General features: G+C 53.6%; 6 protein-coding genes across 6 annotated transcripts; 3 read left to right on the top strand and 3 right to left on the bottom strand.

Moving 5' to 3' along the window:
• The first annotated feature begins 289 nt into the window (after positions 1–289).
• GLOTRDRAFT_59655 (L-serine ammonia-lyase) lies at positions 290–3,211 on the top strand. The gene is made up of 19 exons (XM_007866961.1): positions 290–332; positions 391–479; positions 581–891; positions 943–980; positions 1,035–1,207; positions 1,262–1,333; positions 1,386–1,513; positions 1,569–1,785; positions 1,850–1,996; positions 2,054–2,107; positions 2,167–2,239; positions 2,297–2,341; positions 2,395–2,417; positions 2,474–2,492; positions 2,552–2,610; positions 2,675–2,693; positions 2,758–2,894; positions 2,955–2,963; positions 3,018–3,211. Exons 2-19 carry the CDS (start codon positions 423–425, stop codon positions 3,054–3,056), a joined length of 1,620 nt encoding a protein of 539 aa, XP_007865152.1. The 5' UTR covers positions 290–332; positions 391–422; the 3' UTR covers positions 3,057–3,211.
• Positions 3,212–3,961: 750 nt separating this feature from the next.
• GLOTRDRAFT_138148 (uncharacterized protein) lies at positions 3,962–6,066 on the top strand. Its single transcript, XM_007866960.1, has 7 exons — positions 3,962–3,982; positions 4,038–4,161; positions 4,242–4,441; positions 4,492–4,655; positions 4,766–4,802; positions 4,860–5,867; positions 5,923–6,066. Exons 2-7 carry the CDS (start codon positions 4,113–4,115, stop codon positions 6,028–6,030), a joined length of 1,566 nt encoding a protein of 521 aa, XP_007865151.1. The 5' UTR covers positions 3,962–3,982; positions 4,038–4,112; the 3' UTR covers positions 6,031–6,066.
• A 671-nt stretch (positions 6,067–6,737) lies between these two features.
• GLOTRDRAFT_92877 (uncharacterized protein) lies at positions 6,738–12,390 on the bottom strand (the record flags this gene model as incomplete). The annotated part of the gene is made up of 17 exons (XM_007866959.1): positions 6,738–6,956; positions 7,011–7,083; positions 7,114–7,180; positions 7,266–7,393; positions 7,486–7,702; positions 7,824–8,052; positions 8,207–8,270; positions 8,392–8,622; positions 9,460–9,649; positions 9,709–9,827; positions 10,040–10,307; positions 10,691–10,708; positions 10,732–10,843; positions 10,935–11,028; positions 11,450–11,610; positions 11,631–11,776; positions 12,000–12,390. 17 exons carry the CDS (start codon positions 12,388–12,390, stop codon positions 6,738–6,740), a joined length of 2,727 nt encoding a protein of 908 aa, XP_007865150.1.
• A 2,248-nt stretch (positions 12,391–14,638) lies between these two features.
• On the top strand, positions 14,639–16,967 carry GLOTRDRAFT_110787 (uncharacterized protein). Its single transcript, XM_007866958.1, has one exon. The coding sequence runs from the start codon at positions 14,799–14,801 to the stop codon at positions 15,738–15,740; it is 942 nt and encodes a 313-aa protein (XP_007865149.1). The 5' UTR covers positions 14,639–14,798; the 3' UTR covers positions 15,741–16,967.
• Positions 16,968–17,913: 946 nt separating this feature from the next.
• Positions 17,914–19,374, bottom strand: GLOTRDRAFT_92875 (uncharacterized protein; the record flags this gene model as incomplete). Its single annotated transcript, XM_007866957.1, has 6 exons — positions 17,914–18,243; positions 18,408–18,525; positions 18,593–18,687; positions 18,968–19,006; positions 19,171–19,226; positions 19,272–19,374. 6 exons carry the CDS (start codon positions 19,372–19,374, stop codon positions 17,914–17,916), a joined length of 741 nt encoding a protein of 246 aa, XP_007865148.1.
• A 2,997-nt stretch (positions 19,375–22,371) lies between these two features.
• GLOTRDRAFT_128356 (Sm-like ribonucleoprotein) lies at positions 22,372–23,037 on the bottom strand (the record flags this gene model as incomplete). The annotated part of the gene is made up of 4 exons (XM_007866956.1): positions 22,372–22,390; positions 22,443–22,587; positions 22,640–22,700; positions 22,759–23,037. The coding sequence occupies 4 exons, from the start codon at positions 23,035–23,037 to the stop codon at positions 22,372–22,374; spliced, it is 504 nt and encodes a 167-aa protein (XP_007865147.1).
• Positions 23,038–23,190: the final 153 nt, after the last annotated feature.

Here is a 23,190-nt window from a genome sequence, read left to right as displayed (position 1 = left end):
GACGCCCATAATAAATCCTTGCAGTTTCACCCGTCGCCGCCACGTCTGCCTCCAACGACGACCTCGACGCCGGAACAGCGCTGCCTGAATCGACGGTATGCTGCGCTCGACGCGACTCCAGCTGGCTGCAACTCGTCTGCTCCGGGCGTCGCGATCCTCGTTCCGTGCCCCCGTTGCGAGGACGCCTATACCAATTTTCGACGGTCGTCTGATTCCTTATCGCCTTCAGAGCACTACCGTGCTTAAGGAAGAGCCAGATGGCCCCTCCAGTGAAACACCTGCTCGTGCAGAACATGCAGTCATATCGACTTTCGATCTCTTTAGCATCGGTGGTTCGTGACCTGCTGTCCTCCGATTGACAACATGATGTACAGAATATGGCTATCGCAGTCGGCCCAAGTAGCTCGCATACAGTGGGGCCTATGAGAGCAGGCAGGATCTTTATTTCGGACTTGCAAGAGTTAGGCGTCCTTGAGAAGGTAACTACACCTCACCTCGGCCACTGCTTCTCGTAACACGCACATCCAGGTCCACATGATCAAAATAACGTTGTGAGTAAGATTCGTCTAGTCACAACAAGATTCCACAACTCTCTGTAAGATATGGGTCCTTGGCAGCCACAGGTAAAGGCCACCACACACCCCAAGCCATCTTGCTAGGACTAGAAGGATCGGATCCCGAGACGATAGACACCGGGACCATCCCCTCTCGGTATGCTTCCATAGTCGACAACAAGACACTCCTCCTGGGCGGTAAACACAGTATTCACTACGACATGGACCGTGACATGCTCTGGCGGTTTGACCAGGTCTTGAAGACACATCCAAACGGGATGCGGTTCTCGGTCTTTGACGAAAACGGTGACCTGCTGGCGACGAATGAGTACTTCAGGTAAATCTCCGTTGCAATTTCGTGTGTATACGGGTTTCAAGAACGTGGTAGTGTTGGTGGCGGCTTTGTCGTCAACGACAAGACGAAAGGTACTAATCAATCATCGTCCGTGATAACTCGAGATCGTGGCTAATACAAACTAGTCGACGAGAACTTGTTCTACAAGAGCGTTGACAAGAGCGCCGTGCATGGAGCTCGTCTACACCAGAGCCACATGACTGAACCGGGCGACATCCAGCCTCCAAGCGGTGCCCCTCAGCCTCCATACCCCTTCACGACTGGCGAGAGCTTGCTCGCCTTAACCAGGAAACATAACGTACGCTATACCTTGAACGAAGCTGCGCAGTAGCACCTAATAAGAGTCGCACAGATGACAATAGCCCAGATTGTCTTCGACAACGAGATGTCCTTCGGCCTGACTGAAGACGACATCCACCAGAAGGTGCGTGCATGCATCACTCCCGATCTATTGTTTATCTGACGTGTCACCATAGTTAATGCGCATATGGGCCGTGATGGACGACTGCATCCGGCAGGGAGTCGCCACACCGGAGTTGACGCTGCCGGGGCGACTGGGTCTACGTCGTCGTGCGCCGATGCTCTACAGGAGGCTTATGCGAGGGTGCGTGAAGCTCCGCCGTTTGGACTCTCTGTCCAAAGAACTCATGGGTGGGTAGGTTCTACCCCGGCCTGGTGTCACCACGTGTCCCCTCGCTCGACGCGCCGTCGCAAGAGCCCTCTCCAGCTGTCGAGGCCCCCGCAGGGGAAGAGCCCAGCCAACCCCAGTCGTCGAGCTCGGGTAGTTCAGGCAACACAAGCAGGCAGAGTAAATCCATATCCCGGCCGGCACGCGTCGTGGGCTCGCTCGATCATCCGATGTTGCCCATGCCCCCAGTACGTGCAGGCAATCTACATCCTAAGGTTGCTTAAGTACTAACGTGGAGCGTACCCGTTGCAGCGCAAGACGGTCATTCCAGCCATGGATTTCCTCTCGTGCTACGCTATCGCGGTGAACGAGGTGAATGCGGGCGGAGGCCGCATCGTGACGAGTCCTACAAACGGTGCTGCAGGCGTTATTCCAGCGGTCTTGAAGTACATCGTAGAGGTAAGCAGCTCGAGGCTGCGTCGCCGAAGCATAAGCTCAGGTTGAACGGCGATTCAGTTCGTGAGCGACGACCCCGAGAAGAGTACCCAGACATTCTTGTTGACGGCTGCGGTAAGCTATATTCGTGTATACTAGTGGACGGAGGTTCAACTTGCATTGTTTTACTCTAGGCGGTTGGTATGCTGTTCAAGCGCGGCAGTACTATATCTGCCGCTGAAGGCGGGTGCCAAGCTGAAGTCGGAGGTACGTTCGAGGGCTGCTCTGGCCCCAGGTACACCACACTAACTGTTGTTTTGCTAGTGGCCTGCTCGATGGCAGCCGCTGGTTTTGCAGCGTGCATGGGAGGTGTGGATCTCCGGATCCTTCAACATGTGTGTCCCGACTAACCCACCATTCAGCGACCCCCGAAACCGTTTTACAGGTAAGGCTACAAAGCGTGTATGTTGTAGTGATTGTATATGCCTCATTATGGTATAGGCTGCAGAGATTGGTATCGGTGAGTTTCGATTCCGTTGTCATGTCAATCACGATCCATGAGAATTAAGCTTCACACAGAACACAACCTCGGGTTGACGTGCGACCCCATCGATGGGCTAGTGCAGGTTCCCTGTATAGTAAGCCCCATCTACCGAGCGATATGTCAGGGCAGGTCGCGTTAATCGATTGCACTATGCACAGGAGCGGAATAGCCTCGGAGGTATGCTGCCTGCGTTTCGTTGTCTGGAATTGAAGACACGACGCTGAGTCGATCGCGCGGACAGCCGTGAAAGCTATCACTGCCGCGCAGTTGTCCATGGCCAGCGATGGCGTCTACAGCGTTACGCTCGATGAAGCTATAGAGGCTATGCGGGTGACTGCCGCCGATATGAGCGTCAAGTATAAGGAGACGAGTTTGTCGGTACGTTTATCATTATCTAAACAGTTCGTGGCGATGGTTCTGACTATCTATGTCTTATAGGGACTTGCGGTAAGTCGAAGCTGCTCTTGCCGGCTTTGGCCTGACCCCCCCCTTTTATGATAGACAACGGTGAAGATTCCGTTGACCGTTCCGGCTTGCTAACCCCGGCTAGCCTATCACACGTTGGCAATGGCACGCCCTTGGACATAGACATACTTCTCATTTATCGAATCTAGACTTACGATAGCATTGATATTATGACTTTGGACATCTTACTGCATCACTTCAACCATCTCTGCTTGAGTGGTGGATCCCCGGTCGAAAATTGCTATACTGTAGCGCCACAGTATTGTGACCGTGTTGATACAAGGGCTGGGGTGGGCTTCGACTTGGACCTGGAAGATCAAATGCTGACTTACGAATGCTCGGAAGTGGCCAGGGCACGGCTCGAGCTCACTGGCTGGGTGACCAAGGGTGGCCAGTGCCAAAGCAGATACGCCGGCCCTATATGTAGCTATTTCCCACGGGAAGTCTTATAAAACCGAGTGGCTTCAATTTTTAGACCTTCGTGCGGCGACACGGCTACCAATTTCCCCATGTTGCTCATGACTGCATATCCCACTGGATTGTCTACGTGGTCGTTAGAGTGTCAAGCCGTGTCAAGAGGTATTTGAACGTCTTAGCACCCTGTTGTCGTCTCTCTGTTTTCCGTATGGAGAGGGGATGGGTCGGTGGTTCATACATTTCTTGGTGTTCCTGTATGCTATTTTCTCGCAGTATCTATGCTTCTAATATATATCAAGTTTTTATACTACATTGGGTTTTAAGGCAGTTCTATCGCCCTGGCTCCGGCGCCCAATCTTCTGGGTTTTAGCACTTTCAAGCTACCGCCTCTCGCCAGGCAGTTCATAACATTCTCCGAAAGGCAGGCATCGATGAGAGAATGGGTACGGCACAGCAGATTGCGAAGCTGTTGAAATGGTGCCGTGAGGAGAGAATTGAGATAGACTCGAGACTCGATGTCGTCGTGACTGCAACTGGTTTAGGTGTCCGAGCGAAAGGAGATTGTCTCGCATTTCCAGCAACGCGTGAGTTCCATCCTTGCATGACGATCCTTCATGTCGTGACCCGAGCACCCTCTAGTTGTTAAGATACCCAAAGCAGCTGTGCTCTCAGTACGATCGTGTTCTCTCTCTCGACACATCAGTCCAGTACCTTATGGCCACGGAGCGCATCTTTCCCTGGCTCTGGCTCTTTATGGCGAGCTGTACGTATGAATGCCAGGTCGCCGCGCATGTGATCTGTGGTTACCCCGACTTACACTGACTGGTTGTGAAAGCACCCTAGGTGAATCTTCGAAGTGGTATGGATATCTTCAGTCACTACCCGCGGCTACCGTCGACCTTGCTCTCTTCTGGGGAACGGAGCAAAGCCGCCTGCTATTTGATGCTGCAGCAATCGCAGATGGCATCGAGGCCAGCGCATGGCTACAAGGTACTGAAGTTGAGAAAGAACTGCGGAACAGCGAGACTGGAGAATATCTTTTGGTTAGTGACCCCATCTGATATTCTCTTTAATCTACTGAGGATCTCTACAGAAAGAAATTGATGATTACTACGATACGGTCGTTCTCCCACTGTCGGAAGGACTGGGCTTGTCGACTACAATCGCAGGATATTACCGGGCGTACTCTCTGGTATCTTCTCGTGCTTTCCTGGTGGATGCATACCATGGCCTTGCCATGGTGCCGATCGCTGATGCGTGAGTTGTCAGATATATTTTTGCTCCAATGTGTAGGAATCTGATGAACTATTCTATGTGTACCTCACGTCTATCTGACGCTGGCTTACCCTCCTAATCCGCATTATAAGCTTTGATCATGCAAACGAAAACCATGTGCATTTGGAGGTAAGGACATTCTGCACCTTCGGTTGACGAATTGTGACATTTATACCGACACGTCAGAGCGATTTCGACGTTTGCGTGGTCTGTGGCGCGCTGGATGAATGTCCACATGATAGTGAGACTTGGGACGCGTCCCCCCGGGGCTCGTCTTCGTCACCTATGACGAGCAGACTGGGCTTGCTCTCGTCCGAGATTGCGCCGTCGACGTCCGCCGACTGTCCATCAAGGTATGATGCGGACAACACGTGTGACATGGTTTCAAATATCCCCGTAATTGCCGATACAGAGGTCTTCAATACCTACGGCGAACGGCTTTCAAACGCCTCCTTGCTAGTGCGTTATGGCTTCATGATTGAAGGCAATGAATGGGACTCCGTAGCGTGGACTCTGGAAGATGTTTCATCTTCTCTATCTGGCTTTGACGAATGCCCTCTTCTCCAGGCTACGATGGGCGACAATGTCAGTAGTGACTTTATCCCGTCGTGGTCGGCCATTTTGCAACGTTGGGAACCTCGCGACACATGGACTGATTCAAATTTGGTTTTCTGCTCTGATTTCCTTGGGGTTTCGGAAATGCAAGACTCGCATTCCTCCGCAGGCCGCAAACCACTGCAGAGTCCTGCGGCAGGTGAAGGGTCCTCGGCTGGCTCGAGGCCGCACTTCGAAGACCTCGAGAAGATGCTATCCCTCAACGAAGATGGCAAAATCAGTCATCAGCTCTGGGTTTTCTGCGCCCTTGCGGTTCTGAATCAAAGGGAGGGGCGCCGGAGATTGGATGTGCTCGAGAAAGTGGACGCGCTCACACGGCTGGCTGTCGCGCAGCTGGACGTGGAGACGCAAATCTTCGAAGACTGCGATGACATGGTATCTGATTCTGATGATCCTGACACCGAGGTTCGGGCATCTGCAAGTGTCGACCGAGGTCCGAGGCATCCGAGGGAGCAAAGCCCATCGAAGGAATTACTCTTCCAGGTGGGGCAGACGGTCGAGCGCGTGTGTGCCTATCGCTTGAGCAAGATGCAGCGGGCGGCCAACATGAGCTGCTCACAAGTGGCTGAAGCTCTGGATGTCGGTTGCACCTCAACTTCTTGACATGAATACAATATTTGACCTCTGCCCTTAGGACGTTCCCCGATGCAAGCCTCGAACGCGACTGGCAATGACGCAGGTGATCAACGAGATGTCTTTACTGGAGACTTGTATTTCCTTGTGGAAGCAGGTGGCGCCGTAGTCAGGATATCTTCTGGGGCCGACTCTTCGCATGCACCTTCCATCTTTCAGTAACTGCCATGTAGGACGTCTCGTAGTCAGCAACTAGATCCCAACGCCACACCTGCATTGCTTACTTCCCTCTTGACATACGCATGATTCTAAGCAATCTTCGGCTCCCTCGCCCTCGGACTATACGTGCAACAAGTCATGTTCTATTTGGGATTTGTTCAACGAGGATATCTCTGCGAAGTTGCTTGATATCAATAATCAGAGCCCCTGCTTGTCAAAGCGTCTAGAATAGACCTGTCGGGGTCCCCGAATGATGCTGATGAACAGTAGAAGGTAAATCGTTGCTTGATAAGGATGCATTCGTAGCGGTGAGCGATACACCTCATCTCGACTCAACTATTACATTCAGAGTGATTATTCTGGCACTAAAGCTGGCCATAGAGGCCTATAGTATGTATTCATAAGACGTGAATCGGCATGCTCACAAGCTTGTTGACAGTCTGTAGGAGGCCCCGGATCCCAAATGTGTCTCACTAGGCATCTCAACAGATGCTATGAGCTTCCTAATGCTCATCAGAACTAGTTGACTGGAGAAAGTGCCGTCCTTACAACTTCAAGGTCATACATACAGTAATAATGTGCATCTCGTCGGTCCCGACAGAGCGCTTCTGCCCCTCACCGAGCGCCGCCCGTATGTTCGGCGGGATCGATTCTCCATTATCTCCGGCGTTTAATATTAATCGACCATCCGGTTATATGTGGGACGGAAGCAGATTCGATGATGTCTCGTTGTGATGTCAGAAACCGCCAAGTGCGTGGGTGCGCTACCGTTACGCTGCTGATTGCCTTGATATCCTCCGAAAGGACCCAGGTCGGGCGGCCGAGTGGTTGGCTGGTTCCATCAATCCAGACCAGTCCATTGCCTTCGAACATGTTCTGTCAACGGACAGAATTCACAGTGCTAAGTACACGAATACAAATCATACTCACTATACAGTCCCCTCGGGGCCTGCACTTGTGCCAAACCCCTACTTTGGTAGGAGACAGCGCCTGTACTCCATCGCTAGTTGTACAGTACTACCTGGTAACATACACATCACGCCGGTCCTGAGGCGGCTCAAGATTAACCAGTTCATCAAGACCCAGGAAATGTCGCTGGCCTGGACGCAGACCGTAAAGGTGCGAACACGTTCCCTGTCCATGGGAGAGCCTCTTCAGCATCATCCGGCCGTACGCAATACTCACAACGACAATCACAGCGAGCACTTGCGTTATATTTAGCCAACTTGCTCAGGCTCGTCCATGAGACTGCTTGAAGCTGAATGGGCAAGTCCACACCGCCGGAGGGGTTTGTCGAAGTCATGTCCGTATGTCTAGAATGCACGGCACTCTCATCTTGGATGTTTGTCGGCAACCTGGAAACCAGCCACTTCCACTCCAATCGTGGCTTTCTTGCCTTACGTACCGTACGCTTTCCATCAGCGCGCCACCAGGTCGACTCGGAATTCCAACAGGAATGCACCATCTCGAGGCCGCCATCTTGCGTCCCAACTGAGGACGACTGATTTTGGTCTCCGCAATGGCACGCATATTGCACGGCTCATCGCCAGTCTGGAAGAGCGAACTGGCTACAAAGAGGGGATTGAAACAGGAGAGACCATACCCCTCAAGCTTCCGGAATGCTAAAAGATTGTGGTCAGGTCCTCTCACGATACGTACAATGAGAATGTACCTGAAGTCGACGGAAGAAAACAACGTCAATAGTATACACCAATTCAAAATGTTTATTCAATTGAATCGCACCGAGAACGAGGAAACGGTATGTGATAGTCACGTCCACTTGGAACTCGCTCTTAACACCTGGCTTCCAAGACGGAGCGCAGGCCAGCACGAACGACCTCCCTGTGTATAGGGCTTCATCCCATATCGCTTGTGAGTTTCTCCGAGTATCTCTGAGTAGCAGGGCATCAATGACTGCAAAGGTGTGGCCATGGGTGTCTTCTGAGACTACCCAGAGTGCGTTCTCGACGGTCTAGCTGCAACGCGTGGTAGTCGGTGTGATCAGCGTCAGCGCAAGAGGAGGTTGCCCTTAAGTTGGACTTCTGGCTTTGATAATGACAATAGCATCAGCCTCGGACTCAGGAGATCGTTCCTTAATAATTTCGCGCAGGCTTCACGTTGCTTACCGTAGCGAGCTTACCCGGCAAAAACCCGACAGCCGCATTACAGTAGTCCCAATGGAAGAACCGGCTAGCAAATGACGCGAGGCATAGTGAAGTCACTGAGCTCTGTACAGAAGAGCAACTACGTAGCTGGGGAATGTCGGGAGAAGAGGAAGATCAGAAAACGTTCCCAACGTCAGATGACGTACCGGGGGATTCCCACCGGCCGCGAATAGACGACTGTCCGATTGGTTTTTGATGCACGTTTAATGAGCGACCTGGGGAAAGGCCGCGGTCGAGCCCCGCCTCCTGCGCACGGCGAACACGGCTGCCCGCGGACGCAAGTGCGAGGCCAGTCGATGGGAGGGCCAGTCGAAGGAAGGTACTCGAGGGGAAGTCCGGTGAGTACAAACAAAACCTTCACCCGAACGTTCACGACCCTTCAGGAAGCACATCGGTGCAAACGGGTCCAAGGCAGGTTCTAGGGGTTCTCCAGCTGGTTTGTGGGTGTCGCTAGATTCCACCGTCAAGGCAGTAAATCTTCCAGTGGCGCAAATGATGGTTCTATCATTCGGAATACGATAAGATTTCGAACCATCAGCAGCCAAGTCCCCCCTCAGCCAGCTTCGCGCGCGAGTGACGTCTGACTAAACCTAGAAGCCACGCTAGAAAGCAGGACCAAAGACGGGAGAATCCATCCCAAGCAGAACATGTATCGATGACTCGTGCGAGAGTTCCAGATCCATCTCAGGCTCTTGTACTCCGGGTCGTCACTAGCACCTTGTATGCTTCCGTGAACTCTGATAGTATCCGAAGGCAGACTGAGAGTAAAGGCACGGTGATTGAGCAAAGATAGACCTGCGGTGTAGGGTCGAGTGAATGCAGGCATCATGATCATCGCACGAGCTATCCGAGGAGACGGGATCTGGTCAAGGGACCGCCCTGCCTAAGACGCTCGATGAGAACCGTAGGTGCCAGCAGTCCGACGAACTCTAGAAGATGGCTGAGTGGAAGTTGGGATGATGACAGCAGAACAAACCCAGTACTGAGTATATACTGCGCATATAACCTTGCATAAGACCTTTTGCCAGCTGCGTCCATGCTGAATCGGGTTATAGAGACTTGCCGAGCACGTTACCATCCTTGTCGCGATACTGGGACACGATTCAGAACAGACACGGTCCACCGCCCAAGGCAACGGATTGACTATACAAGATGCAAATTGAGGTCATCCCATGCCTTGCTTGTCTAATTGCCATAGAGGAATGAAGACGTACCTAGTTGCGGGTACTTGAAGTCCTTCCTCCCCGTCATATAGAGAGCTAATACAGGACCGCTGTGCATAGTTCGCAGTGGAAAAAGAAACCAGCACTAGAAACTTGAGAACACGAATAGTCCGGGATTTCGCTGCCCAGACCTCGAAGATCATAACACCGGCGCCCTTCTCCTCCACGCGACTCGAGCGTCCTGAGTCCACGTATCGTGGTGTTCTTACCCTCTTACGAAGCGGAAGCTTCCGGACTTACGAGGCGTCCGTTGTGGACGCCAGGCACACTTAGCCGAGAGAAGTTGTGGAGCTACGTCACTAAGCGAGACTTGGCGAGTCTGGGGTAACATCTTGACTTGGGTTGTGAAGCCGCCGATGCTTTGCTTGTGGCAACAGAATCAGGATCGCGTATGCTATACATATGCACTTGGAACAGTGGTAGTTTGAGTGGGTACTCATGATGGGATATTGAGCAGCAAACCAACTAGACATACTAGTAGCAGGATAACTTTATGAGAGCCGCACCTCCCGACGCGATCGCACGTCGGGATGACACGACCTAACACGTACACGTCCGGGACCGCACTTACCTGTGACCCTCGTTCCATAGGAAAGCGATAAGTATGGGGACCAAACCATAGCAAGCGCGCTTCTCGGGCCCACCCGACGCGTAGTGCGACCCGCGGAATCTTCTTTCGACCAGCGCAGGGACCCCGGCACGCACTTGACTCGACGCCCGACGGGAGTGACGGCGCCCGGCTTTATTAAATGTGATCGAGGATGTCGACCACCGGAGAACGTGCGCGCGCGAAAGGGGCCTTATCAGGGAGGCGTGCTTGTACAAGGGGATGACTACAGCTGAACACGCAAGCAGGATAAGTAATGATCCGCTGAGGGGGTCTTCAAGAGATTACGACAAGTCTGAAAAGGTAGCCAAGGGGTACCGCTGACAGGCCCAGTCGTACCGCCTATCGTCCTACCGGAAATGTAGCGTCTTCTGGGCGAACATGACCGTCGGCAAGGAACTTGGTGACAGCATAGCAGAAGGCACTCACTAGTCGGCGATTATTGCAGGGTGCCTCATCCACTGTACCCGACAACTGTATAAAGCGAAACAATGGTCGCGAGAGAGGGGCATTGTATCTCAAAATACTCATGCCATACCCCATAGTAGATTCAATATGGTATAGGGTCCCGATCACGAGGGTCATAAGATGGTACGGGTATCAGAAATCACGCACTGTTGTGGGGAAGACAAGCTGAAAACGAAAATCAAACTTACGCCCAGTATACCAAGATTCTCTTGCTATGGGGTACTTCAACAGCTGCAGTCGATGCATTAGACTCCCGTCGGCAGATGTCGAAATAGCAGCATCCCACAGGGCGTAAAGGAGCTTAATCCAGGCAAAGCAGTAGAACGCCAAGACGGCAGATAGTGTAGTAGGCCCCCGTCCGTTTTATGAACGATGAGATAGATCCTCGCACCTCTGGCATCAGGATTCCCTCAAGCTTGTCTGACCGCGTCAAATAGCACCGGCGTCCGGAAGGTGCAGCGATGACGCTCAGGAGGATGGGCCACCTGCTGCAGTCATTGGCACTAATTGGACTTGCCGGGTGACGCCACCGCCACGCCGCAAGATTTACTTCCGTTCATGGACGCTTCTCCTGATGGCGGGAGCAAATATTGCTTCCGGAGGATCTCAGCGGTGCACTATCATGGCCACCGGAGTGCCCGAGTAGGAGTGCCAATCCCGCTATCGATTGATACGCTGCGGATGGACGAGGTGATAATGAAATGTTCGTCATGGCGGGCGAGATAGCATCTGGTTGTCTTGAAGCTAAAATTAACTAGCCAGTTTAGAGTGAGAATTTCCAAGAGCTGTACTCGTACCCATGACACGGACCAAGCAATTCCTATTCTCTAGTACTGCGCAGCCTCGCGAATATACTAGCATCAGTACAAGCAGGGCGACGAGTCAGTCTTCCCCCGCAATCAGTACCCTCTTCCACGATCCGCCAGTGTGAACGAAGGCGACGTCCCCTCCGGCGAGTTCGCAGCTGAAACGAGGTTGCTGTCCCGCCGCCGCACCGGGGCAGCCAGCGACCGGGAAGTATGTCCATCAGTCATATGCCCATACACCCGCTCGCCGCGCGCGGCGGCCTACGAGAGGTCCAAGTTACCCGCGAAGCAGCCCCGGGCAGTGACATGATGACAGGGAAGCCCGGCGCAACGCTCCTGCCGTGCATCGAAATGGCTACCGCGCTACCTCTTCCTGGTCGAAGCCCGTACTGAGCGAGCAGCGAGTTCTCTGCACATGCGGGTGTACCTAAGTAATCGTCAATATTCCGGAAACCGACGTTTGCACGTCCACCGTCGATACCAACTCGGACTTACTTTGCACCTAGTGCAGGGCTGCAACCCCACTTTGACCGTCGATGCGAGGCACAGTGTGTAGTCCATTGTACCCGTCAGTTCAAACATATGAAAATGACATTGATCCCTTTGTCGCATTTGTCGCCCGCAAGTCGAGGTGGAGCTCAGCCAGTCACCTGTCGTAATCCCGAGATGGCGGTGGCGGTCGATGCGCCCCCCTGCGTCGACAAGCAACCCGCCGCCATCAAGATCTCGCAGCGGCAGATAAACCCTAAAATTGCTTGTATTTCCGACGAAGGCGGGTAGACGCCCGGCAAGGACCCCTGCAGCGACGTCGGACTGTGGCCACTGGCCAGAAATTATCTGATAATCCCGAAGGCAGCGTTCTAGTCCCGTTTTAGCGTCGTCGGCAGGGCGATCTCGATTACGTTCGGTATTTGTGGGGACGCAAAAGGAAAAGGCGGGGGGTCGAGGATTCGTGTTGGCCCGACGCGTTCGATTAATGACCCCGACGCGTCGCGTCCCGCCCCAATTTGACGGCGGTAGCCCTACACAGGAGGTGCACATTTAGGAATTTCGAAGGTCGCCTGATTTCTATTCTCATGCGACAAGGGGCATCGAACCGATGAGAGATCGTCTGTCGGTCAAGGAGTCCATGTATGGCTTTGTCAGCCACGTCGAGGGCCGCGTCGGAGTGAAGAGTGCGGGTGCCACGGGCAGTCGGGCGGTGAAGGCGTGAATCGAAGGCGGGTCAGCGACGTGATTATAACGTGTGGATATGATTCATGCCTGTCTGCCTGTGGTTCCGAACAAGTCATTTTGAGTTATTGAGTTGAAGCTGAGTTGCTGACCGTGGTACCGTTCGGAAGCTTTCTGCGTGCACTTGACGAATGGTCGCACAAGAGCGCATATCGATACTATCAGCATGACGCAAGGGCAGGGTCAGAATCTCAGGCTGCATCATGATGGGCTTTCTGGTTTTCGCGGTGCAGGAATGAGGGACGCGTCGCCAGCCGAACTGCACGCGCTGCTCAGCGAACAGGAAGGACCGGTAGTACGCTGCAGGGAGTGCATCCTGATGGGATGCTCGGGAGGCGAGGGGCGTGGGGCCATTGTCCCCTCTGCATTGTCAATCTATATACTGCTTCGGGTACGCGAAGACAGATGGGCGCGTCGGTAGGGGCGCTGCACGTACGAGTATGGATGGTGATAAAAAAAAGTACACTATCAGATCAAGGCCGGGTAATGACCGAGGACAATACGGGTAATGCGCTGCTCGGCGGGCGGTGAATTGATGAAAATAGGGTATCACATCGACTCGAGTTCTGTGGCGGATTCGTGGCCGCCGGTCCTTTCGCGCAGTCACCACCGAACGGCTCGGGCGACGAGGAAGTGATACAGATGGGGTCTAGATGCGTCGTGCGGTGAAGCGAGCTCGACTCGGACTTCGACGTCGTGTGCGGCCATCCCGACAGCGAGCCTGAGCATGCTGGGGAAACCCAATGTGATCCCGGCCACGCTTTTCTTTCTCACGTCGGGTGGCGGGAGCTCGAGGTTATGTCATTTTTTGTGACTCGCGTTTTGTTTCCGTCGCGCTGCACAGCACTGGCAACGACGTCGCTCGATTGGTAGATCTGCGATCAGCGGAGGCTGCATTGAAAATTTCAGATGAGATACTGGACGGATAGGCGTGTCTACGGGACAGTGACAGTGAAGAGAAAAAACTGGTCTGCATGTTGGAGCTGGGAAACGTGTTAGGGGCACTGATGCATGGAGCACGAAGGCATTCTGGCATCTAACAACGCGCTAAGTATTGCTTTCACTTGGAATGTGGCAAAAGCTCGACGTGGACATGGAATGCTGGAGAGGTCCGTGGAATATCAAGCCAGCAAGAGGGGGCGTAGCCGGCCGGAGGCATGGAGGGCGGGGGCTTCGGTTGATAGAACAATGGTGAAGATATCCGACGTGGTGAGTCGCAGCGGGTCCCACGAGCGAGGTGATTCGCGAAGATGAGGGGACGACCGGGCGTAAGGCTCAAGTCCGCCTCCCAGGGCTACTTTTGTGGTAACAAAAGCAGGTGCAGTGGTTAAGGTTCCCGCCAAAGCAGTTACTGCGCGGGCTTCAAGACGGGTTATAAATGTACTGTATAGAGAGCGTCCTTAGGGAGCATACGGAAACCTTAGGCTTCGCGAGAGGCCAGACAGAGCCAGGCTTACAGGTGTGGTAACGGTAACAGGGAAGGAAGTGAAATTGACCGAAGGCAGCATCATTCTGGCAGGGCGACTACCAGACATCGACCATCCCGAGTGTTGTATACGAGGCCGCAATCATGACTCGAGAGCCGGTGGGAAAGTCAAAGGACGCATGACTGAGGAGGTGAAGTGACGGGGTCACAGCACGTCACAATGGCTGCCATGCCATAAGAGGACTAGCTCCGTAAGCGTCCGAATAAGGAAGGCATATGAAGGGAGAGATCTGGATCGATCATCGAAGCTCTGGTTTCCGGGGTCTGGCCTGTGCCCTTGCTCTGGGTCACAGAGCCAGGCTGTGGGCGCAATGTGACTTGCAAGTGACGCTCGAATAAATATAAGACCAGCTGAGGCTCGCTGCCCTCCCTCACCTCCTCCTCGTCCTCGACGACGAACACGCCCCCGCCCCCGACGTCCACTACAACGCCCACGACATCCACCATGGACACTGACTGGTGCCTCCACTGTGGCCGTCGCACCGTGAGTCCACCCGCGCCAGCGCGCGCTGTACCCGCTAACCGGACTTTGTAGGACGGAAACACTTACTGCACGGTCGAGTGCGAGTACGACGATCAGCCATTACTAGTCCCTAGCCTGTGTCGGTCACGGTCGGCATCTTGTTGCCATTCACTCTCGTCATCGTCCCACCGAGGGGACGACCGAAACGACCCCGCGCCTGCACTGGTAGAAGAAGACTCCCATTTTGCGTCGACTTCCAAGTCGTCAATGGCTTGGGTTGGAGCAGGCGGCGGCAAGGACGACTCCAACATTTTGGCTTGGGCTCAAAACATCCCCGCGGGCGCCGTCCCGCAGAACGACATCATCCCCTTCTCCCCACCCACCGATAGTTCCCTCCCCTCGTCGTCCCGGTCGTCCATGAAATCGAAAGCCTCCTCGCCCAGCCGCTCCAATTCCTTCCGCCCGCCTTCCCTTCTGCAACCGGTCGCGCCCTCACTATGCATGTCCACGCCCCATGCCGCGCGGCCCAAACCATCACTACCCATCCTAACTCCCCAACAACACATCGCTACCCTTACAGGTCCGAGACAGTCGCGACGAAAATCCCTCGGCGACTTGAGCGCCAGCGCGGAGTCCTCCATGCTCATCAGCCCCCCTGACTCGGATGACGGCGACGATCAGGGCGTTCCCGATTTCGTGTATGCGAGCGCGCAAGGCAAGAGCGGAGTTCAAGAGGGCGTCATGAAGGCCGCTCACACCTTCAACCACGCGAAGACGTACCTGGCTGGAGCCATCCGCTCGTGGTACTCATCCTCTCTCGCTGCCCCTTCCGTGCCGCTTCCGTCCAGAGCAGACGCGAAAGAGAGACAGCAAAAGTCCGTTACGCCTGTTGCGCGCACTGCCGTCCGCGCACCGTCACCACACCGTTCGATTCCCCTCTTCCCTCAACACCGAAGTAAACTTGAGGCGACTTCGCACGCCGGCCGAGTACCTTCACCCCTCCACCTTCCCGACGAAGATCTCCAGATGTCAATTTCTCCCCTATGCCAATCGCAACTGCAAAATCCGCATGCCGGGAATTCGTCGCAGATTCCTTATCCATCCCCATCCTCGTCTTCCTTCGACGCTCGGGAGCGCAGACCCGTTGGCGTGCAAGTCGAGAGCTTGCACCCAGCGTTCCTGACTAGAGGGAGGAAGGGTCGGTCATGAGCGACGGCCTCTTCACAGTGCATATCCCACTCTGCAAAATCATAGACTTCACGCCTCGGCAAACATAGATGGATCCGGTTTCATTTCAGTCCCCTCATATTCGGCGGCTTTTTTTGGTGTATGTTTATGGCCTACGTTTCTATCGGCAAGATTTCAATTTCATCTGTTCCTCGGTCGGCAAGTCGCGCGCGGGCAGCACATAGACGGATTGCGGTTCCCTTCAGTACTTCTTGTTTCAGTCTCGGACCTCTCGACGACTACAACGACCCTCATTTCCTGTTCCATACCATGCCGTCTCTGTCAGCACACCAATCCCCCCTTCTCTACCTTCTCGCATCAATCACTCGCATCTTCTCGCCATATTTTGGGCCTGAGCCTCTTCCCCTTGACCTTCGACCCGCTTTGCCGCACGTGACTGCCTTGCGACTTCGGAACTCAAACCCTCGTTTCCTTCAGTCGGACTTCATTTCCCTCGCCTTCTCCCGCGGTCCCAAAATATATGGTCTTCGCACGGAATCTTGGCTTATCGCAGGGCTTGGGTCTGGATAAGCTTTGTGTTTGCTGGACATGGGATCTCGGGGACTGCCTGGATATCGACCGAGCGACCGAAATGTGCGTTTCGCCGCGCAAAGTTCCTGTTCCCTGCCACGGGGCCGAAAGGAAGTCAAGGGTGTGTGAGCGTAGCGCAGCACCCCATCGTCATCGACGCTTCATTTTTGCCGTCGCCCACCTCTTCCCCGCTTCGTCGTCGTCAACGTCGTCACCGATTCAGTCTGCCCTTGTTCTTGAGCACGGATCCCGTCAGTCTCCACTACCCCGTTCCACGACTCCCCTTCCCCTCCCCGCACGTTCCAGTGTATTATCCCATCGAGCAGAATGGCTCCCAATTCCCCATCTCAACCTAAACCCAGAAAAAGGACTGTCTGTTTGTCGGACTCGTACGCAATCATTCGCTGTTTAGTATACGTATGTCATGGTGTTTTCGTGTTGTGCTATCTTGATATCCCTTTCGAATTTGTTGAGGTCCAACACCTCTGCCTTGTTTTAGTTCAGTCGATCTGTGCTTTCGCATCATTCGTTCGATTGGTCGGGTCGTTCGTGTTCATCATCGTGCGCCTTCACTCGTATTTCAAGCCTTATACCATGACGACGGAAAATCAATAGTAGGAGCCATTGTACGTTCCATTATTAGTGTATTGTATTCACCCTAGCACCCTTATATCCCCTCATACAATCGATACCGTGACTGCCATCAGGCTTATATTGTCTGAAATACAACGGCGACTACGATCGGCATTGACTCATCCAAGTACTATATGCTATTGCGTGGCACTCGCTCCCGTAGCGGTGAACGTGCGGGATAGACAAGGCAGATGGAATGGAAGGCCTCGAGGGACACGAACGATCCCTCCGAAGTCCATCACCAGCAAGTGACGCACCCACAGTCCAAAGTTATATGAGTGGCGTCTGGCCTGGACCTCGGCGTAAAGCGAACAGATAATCCATTAGAGTATCCCCGCTGAGCCTATACGGTCGAAGACGCAGGCACGCACGCACGAGAGAACGTCGGAGGCGGGAAGTGGCTGGCGGCGAATCGGAGCGTTGACACGCCGTTTGAGCCTAGCATAACCTAGGCGGACCCGACCAGGGGCCAGCGCATGTAGTATGAAGTCCTTTTAATGAAGACTTGACGTGTATGAACAGGAGGAGGGCTCATGTCGAAATCTGTGTAGCACTTAATCCCGATCACGCACCAGGAAATGAAACGGAGGACGGAAGCCAAAGGCAACCGTAAAGAAAGTTTTAGAGCAAGGAGCCGCGAATGCAGTTGACGCGAGCTTGATAGGAGCGTCCGAGTATCAGCCATGGCATTGGTGGTACTTGGATCGAGGGAGACGGGTTATTTTGAGAGTGCTCCAGGCCTGGTCGACCGTCTCGTGGGTCTTTATTTAATACAGTATTGCAAACGCCGTCGATGGAATGAATGACTGAATGAGCGAGCAATCTTCAAGCAGCAGATTTAATGTTCGCGCGGCAGTCACCCTCGCTCTATCACTGATTTATTGATTGACCGGACCCGTAGCAAGATACAGCGGCTCCGTCGTGAAATTGGGCACCGCCGTGGGCAGACGGGCGCTCGCGCAGCAGTCATTCGTCCCCGTTCAGCTGCAGGTCAAAGGAAGAGGGGTTTCACATGTCCGCGAAGGGCGAAGGAGGCCAATGGCGGATACACAAGTACAAGGGCAGAATACCGCAGTCCAGACCAGTCTCGTGGGAAGGCTTGATGGGGTCCTCTGGGAAGCTCAACGCCTGGAGGCATTGTCGGAAGCGGTGCAGCCCAGACCCGACTTGTGAGGAACGCAGGCATTTCCGCGTCGGACGACGATGTCACGGCCGTCGACATTCCGCCGCATTTGCGTCGGGATCGGATTGCAAGTGCAACATCCCGGAGGACACGCTGCTTCCTTAAAGCTCCGATTGGATTTAACGCGTCCCTACTTCCCTGCGAAACGAAAATAGGTGCTTTTATATCGCAACGAATGAGAGCGGACTTCTTGGCAGAGTGGGTTGTATTTCAAAGCATCTGTCTCAATTCAAAGCAGGTATCAGTAGCATTCACTTGAGCGCAGCAGCGATGTCTCGCAGAGACTGGCTCAGCAGTGCCACATATCCGTACCTGAGAATGTACCCGCCCGACGCTCGAGCGGCGCTAGGAGCGGGGAGCTCGGTCGATCTTCCGTGAGCTGAGCCTCCGATCGCTGGCGCTACCAGCCGTGCATCGGCCCTTGCATACGGAGCTGAGGAAAATAACGCGCAGCGTAGTTAGTTGCCAGGTCCTAATCAGAACGCACCTGGTCTGGTCTGGTTGATTGATGGGTCTTAGCTGGTCATGGGCTACGAGCCCCCAAAGACTGGCCGTGTGATGCCATCCGTCCAAGCTGTATCTCTAGTGGCCGTCGAGCACCACTGGACTTGGCCCAAGGCCACCAAGAGAGTGAACCGGTATAGTGGAACGCGCGAGTGCACAGATGCCGAATCTAATGGCCTGCAAGCCAATCTAAGTCCCTTATCGTCCGAAAGGGGTTTAGGTCAGGACATTGGCTAAGGTGTGCCGCGGTCACTCTGGCAATTAGGCCAACTGTCGGACGTGATCGAGGCAGGTCATCAAGCTCATGCATCAGAAGAACGGTCGTCGTAAGCACAATAAACAAATGGAACGCACGTACTGCAGGTCTGCTGTCGCTGGTCAGGGACAGACTGTGATCCTTTACACGGAAGCATATCGTCAAGTCCAACATCTTCATTTTTGGGAGTCTTCACAGAGCATGAACGACCCACCACGTTATACGCAATATATGTATCGTCTGAGCACAAAGCTATAAGCGCCGGCGCAGTCGAGCTCCCAGCTCTGAACGGGAGAAGGACCCACTGGCGGGGTGAAATCAGACTTAGGAATACCGATAACAGCGGCGCCCAGGGATAGGACTAGTAGGAAAGCACAATGAAGGAGCAGATCTTACGATTCATTACCTTCGGCTGGCTTGAAGACGTCAACACCAGCACTGGCAGCACCGCTGCTGACTCGGACCACCGCGGCATCGATATCAGAAACATCCTGACTGCTCGGATTCATTGTATCCGAATGGACGCTCGTAGTCAACCCTACTTCCCTCCTGCAGTCTCATCTCGCATTTAACAGCGTATACACTGATGCACTGGTTGCCCTACCTGGAGTCGTTCACCGTGACTGCGCTCGTTGAGACTCAGAGTGCGTTACCACTCACCAGTCTGCAGTCTGCCAGTGTGCTAGCACAGGAAGCCACGTGAAATACCCGGGAAAGGTTAGGCGCCTAACTTCGATAAGGCGGTAGGGCCGTGCGAGCGGCAGAGCCCGCTACCGTAGACATAGATAAGATTTGGTAGCAAGCTGAAAACTTGACATCCTGAGCAGCATCATATACTAATATATTTATTTTGCGAAAGCAGTTGTATTCCAGCCATGATTTCCGACTGAGCATTCACCTCAACGATTTGAAGAGATGTCCACTCACTCCTCCCTCAGGTTCTGAGTATACAAGTCATTTATGTAAAAAAGCTGACATTGAAGTATTCTGCTTTCACCTGGAGACCGCATCTCCAACGCCCCAAGCTAGGTCATGTCTGTTCTCTTGAGTCCCTTGACCAGCATCCGCCACCTTGGCTAAAGATGGAAAGAGAGATGCCACGTGGCTCTACAATCGGGGTCCTTTGAGGACCCCATCTTTGATTGGTCCAAAGCCGCGTGCCGGTCCTGCCGTCCGCCATATACGGTTAAGAGCCAAATAGTGTCAAATAGATCGCGTAGATCTTGAAACGATCGCAGGACACCTGCGAACGGCCGGGGGGTCCAAGACCCACTACCTACGGTAGCGGGAATCACTTGTACCAACCGCCCATGGGTGCGACTTTGCACGCGTTACACACTACAACGCGACCAGGCTTTGCAGAAGCCCACCCACGCAATCCATCGTTTGATACCGCATATTGGCCATATGGCAAATTTTTTTTGGGCCTCACTTGCACTGGAGGAGGTGGTTAAGCCGCGTCGCTCGGGGTAAAACCCGTGCCGTGCGCCGCATGTTTCGACGATATAGAGCGCTGACCCATGAGAAGACCCTCCTGCAGCTACAGGTTCGTACGACTGAGTTCCTCTCGTAAATCAGCTGTCCTGCAGGGAAATTCAAGCCGATTCTACGAACTCGGGGAGCACTTTCGGACCGAGACAGATACTCCGCTATCGTAGCCAGCATCCTTGGTTTTTTCGTACATGCCCGAGAAAACAAGCCCTCACTTCCTGAAGATGAACGGACTGCCAGGAAATACGGTATGCACTTTTTTGACCGATAGACGCGCGAGCGCCAAGTACACGGGGCTAACCTCCTCCTTCGCAACTGCTACCGCAGGTTCTTCCTTCTTCCCGCCAATGCATCTCCGGACTCCGCGAAACGCTGCAGTGTGGTAGTCTCCTATGCCTCCTTCTCTTCCAGGTCTTCTTACCCCGGTCTTCGCACTCCACATTCCAGAGGATGCGATGATCTTTGCCTTGGCGGGAGCGATGCCTTGTTATCACCCAAGGTCCGGCATAAGATGCTACTATAGTTCCCTTGCTTTCTATGCGACTCCTTCGCCGCAACCGCTGATCAAACACATGGATGAATCCCGTTGTCAATGATGGTACGGTCTGGAAGGCCATCTGAACCACGGGTAACGCTCTACCTGAAGATCGTCAGCGTTGCGGAGCTACAATCCTTGTCCTGTATGATAATCCGGATCCACTCGATCATGCCCTTAGGACTGTCCACTCACTGCACAAAGTTTCTCTCCCCTTGCTTACCTTGGAGCTAATCTCAGTTCTCACCCCTTCACCAATACATTCAGGACGTTCGACAGCCACCTGCACATCAACTCCCCCGGACACCTTCCACGGTCCCACCGTGAGTCTTGTGATGGACCTCGAGGTCAAGTGATCCCTTACCTTGATGTTACTCTGTGCTAAGCCTATCGTTCACCCTTCATTATAGTCACAGATTCTCGAGTGCCGACGATAAACACCGTAGCGCAGGCTGCTATGCGTATTCTTGGAGTGTATGTATCCATCTTTCGCAGGCTACAAGGATAGATTAGAGCGAATGGCGACATCCCAAGAGCAAGCCCAGCCGTCTCGTTGTTTTCCACCTCGTTGTGCTACACTGTATGCGGGATGACTTGAACTTTGTATGGCGTCTATCCTATTCTCCTGACTCTACGTCCCTATGAAGGCAGTTGATGATACAGTTCCTTCAGTGCAATTGATGATCGACAGATTCTTTTACCCCGGAAGAGGAGAATGCCGTCCGTCGCCTTCCCATAACAATGGATGTCCGCCCCAGGCACCCGGCCCCGACGTTCTCACTGGTTGTTTGCTCACACGCACACACATTGCGAGATGGATCTCTCACATACTTCTAATGGCTGTAATGGAACTGCGTTGCTCCCGCTAGTACAGGATGTGAAGAATTCGGGCTCTTGCACTTCTTGTAAGCCGACGGATGCTTCAACAAAAATTTCCCGGCATAAGATGTGGCTTTCGGAAGCGAAGCGGCCTCCAGAATAGCCACACTTTTTGGTGAACTGATTGTGTCTCGTACCCGCCGCTGGATCCAGCAGATATGCTGGTCATTCCGCCAATATCCTGGCAAGGAAACCTTGTGGCATTACAGGGCTGTATTTTGCTACTTCACAATTCCCAATAGCATACGTAAGAAACATGCGGAGAACTGCAAGGCCGCTTTTATACGCAGATACATGAGGCATATCTCAGTACCGGTTCGATCACAGCATAGGAAAAGGCCGGTGGTGAACGCCATGAATCCGGCTTGAGAATGATACACAGGCTTGATTTATTGGGAGAGATGATAGTCGAAACAAAACAGTATCAGATTAGTAGTCGCAGAGTCCTCGGGCGAACGCGAGCTCTATCGTTATACAAACCTTTTTCGCACGCATGTGCATGCAGGCTCTATACAGGGCACTTCCAACGAGTAAAGCATTCATGACAGCCAAAGCAAATTGATGCTTAACTTTTGCACGCGAGGATTTCAAAGCAAGCAAATCATTGTGGGGGTTGGAACCTGCCACAGCGGTCGATGAGCGTTCACAATCTTCATGGACGGCGTGACTTACCCAGGAGGAGGGCCTTGGAATCCAGGAGGAGGAGGGAAAGGCATACCTGGGGGGAAGCCAGGTGGACGGAAACCCGGTGGGGGACCAGGCATCCCGGGGGGACCTCCGAAAGGCATGGGAGGGCGAACTGCGGACGGGGGTCCCACTGAAAGGAACAAGGTCAAAACAGGCGTATCAATAGGATATTTCAGACGCACTGGGAGGCATCATGGGCATGCCACGGCCGGCAGGCATACCGCGACCAGGGCCAAATGGCAGCTATGCATCAAGGCTTCAGAATCGAGATCCAATGGCAGTCTTGCCACAATTCACGTACCACATTCTTCTTGTCATCATCTACTACTGGCGGAGGTCCTTCGACGCTCAGACTGACCACTGTTTCACCGCGGAGAATAACGAGTCCCAGTGATCTCTTCATTTCCTGCATGGGCGGAGTCTCCGTCTCTCCAGGTTTCTTCTTCGGCCTGACACGTCGGAACTCCTCGCACTCGGCCAACACCAGGTTCATGTGCCGATCGAAAGCAAGCATTTGGCCCGTTAACGCACGTCCATCATTAATCGTGACTTTGAGCCTCCAGTTGATGAGGCTCAGCATTTTTCCACCCTTGGATTTTGGAGGAGGCTGTCACATCCAGTTAGCGATCTAACATGCACGCTCCGTGTCAAGAGAAAAGCTCACCATGGCGGGCAGATGGTAAGTAGACGAGTTTGAAACGAGGTGCAATGGCTGAAGCGCTGATTATTGCAG

The sequence above is a fragment of the Gloeophyllum trabeum genome, assembly GCF_000344685.1.
Source record: "Gloeophyllum trabeum ATCC 11539 unplaced genomic scaffold GLOTRscaffold_00005, whole genome shotgun sequence".
NCBI classification, from domain to species: domain Eukaryota; kingdom Fungi; phylum Basidiomycota; class Agaricomycetes; order Gloeophyllales; family Gloeophyllaceae; genus Gloeophyllum; species Gloeophyllum trabeum.
This window is presented reverse-complemented; position numbering and strand designations above follow the sequence as displayed.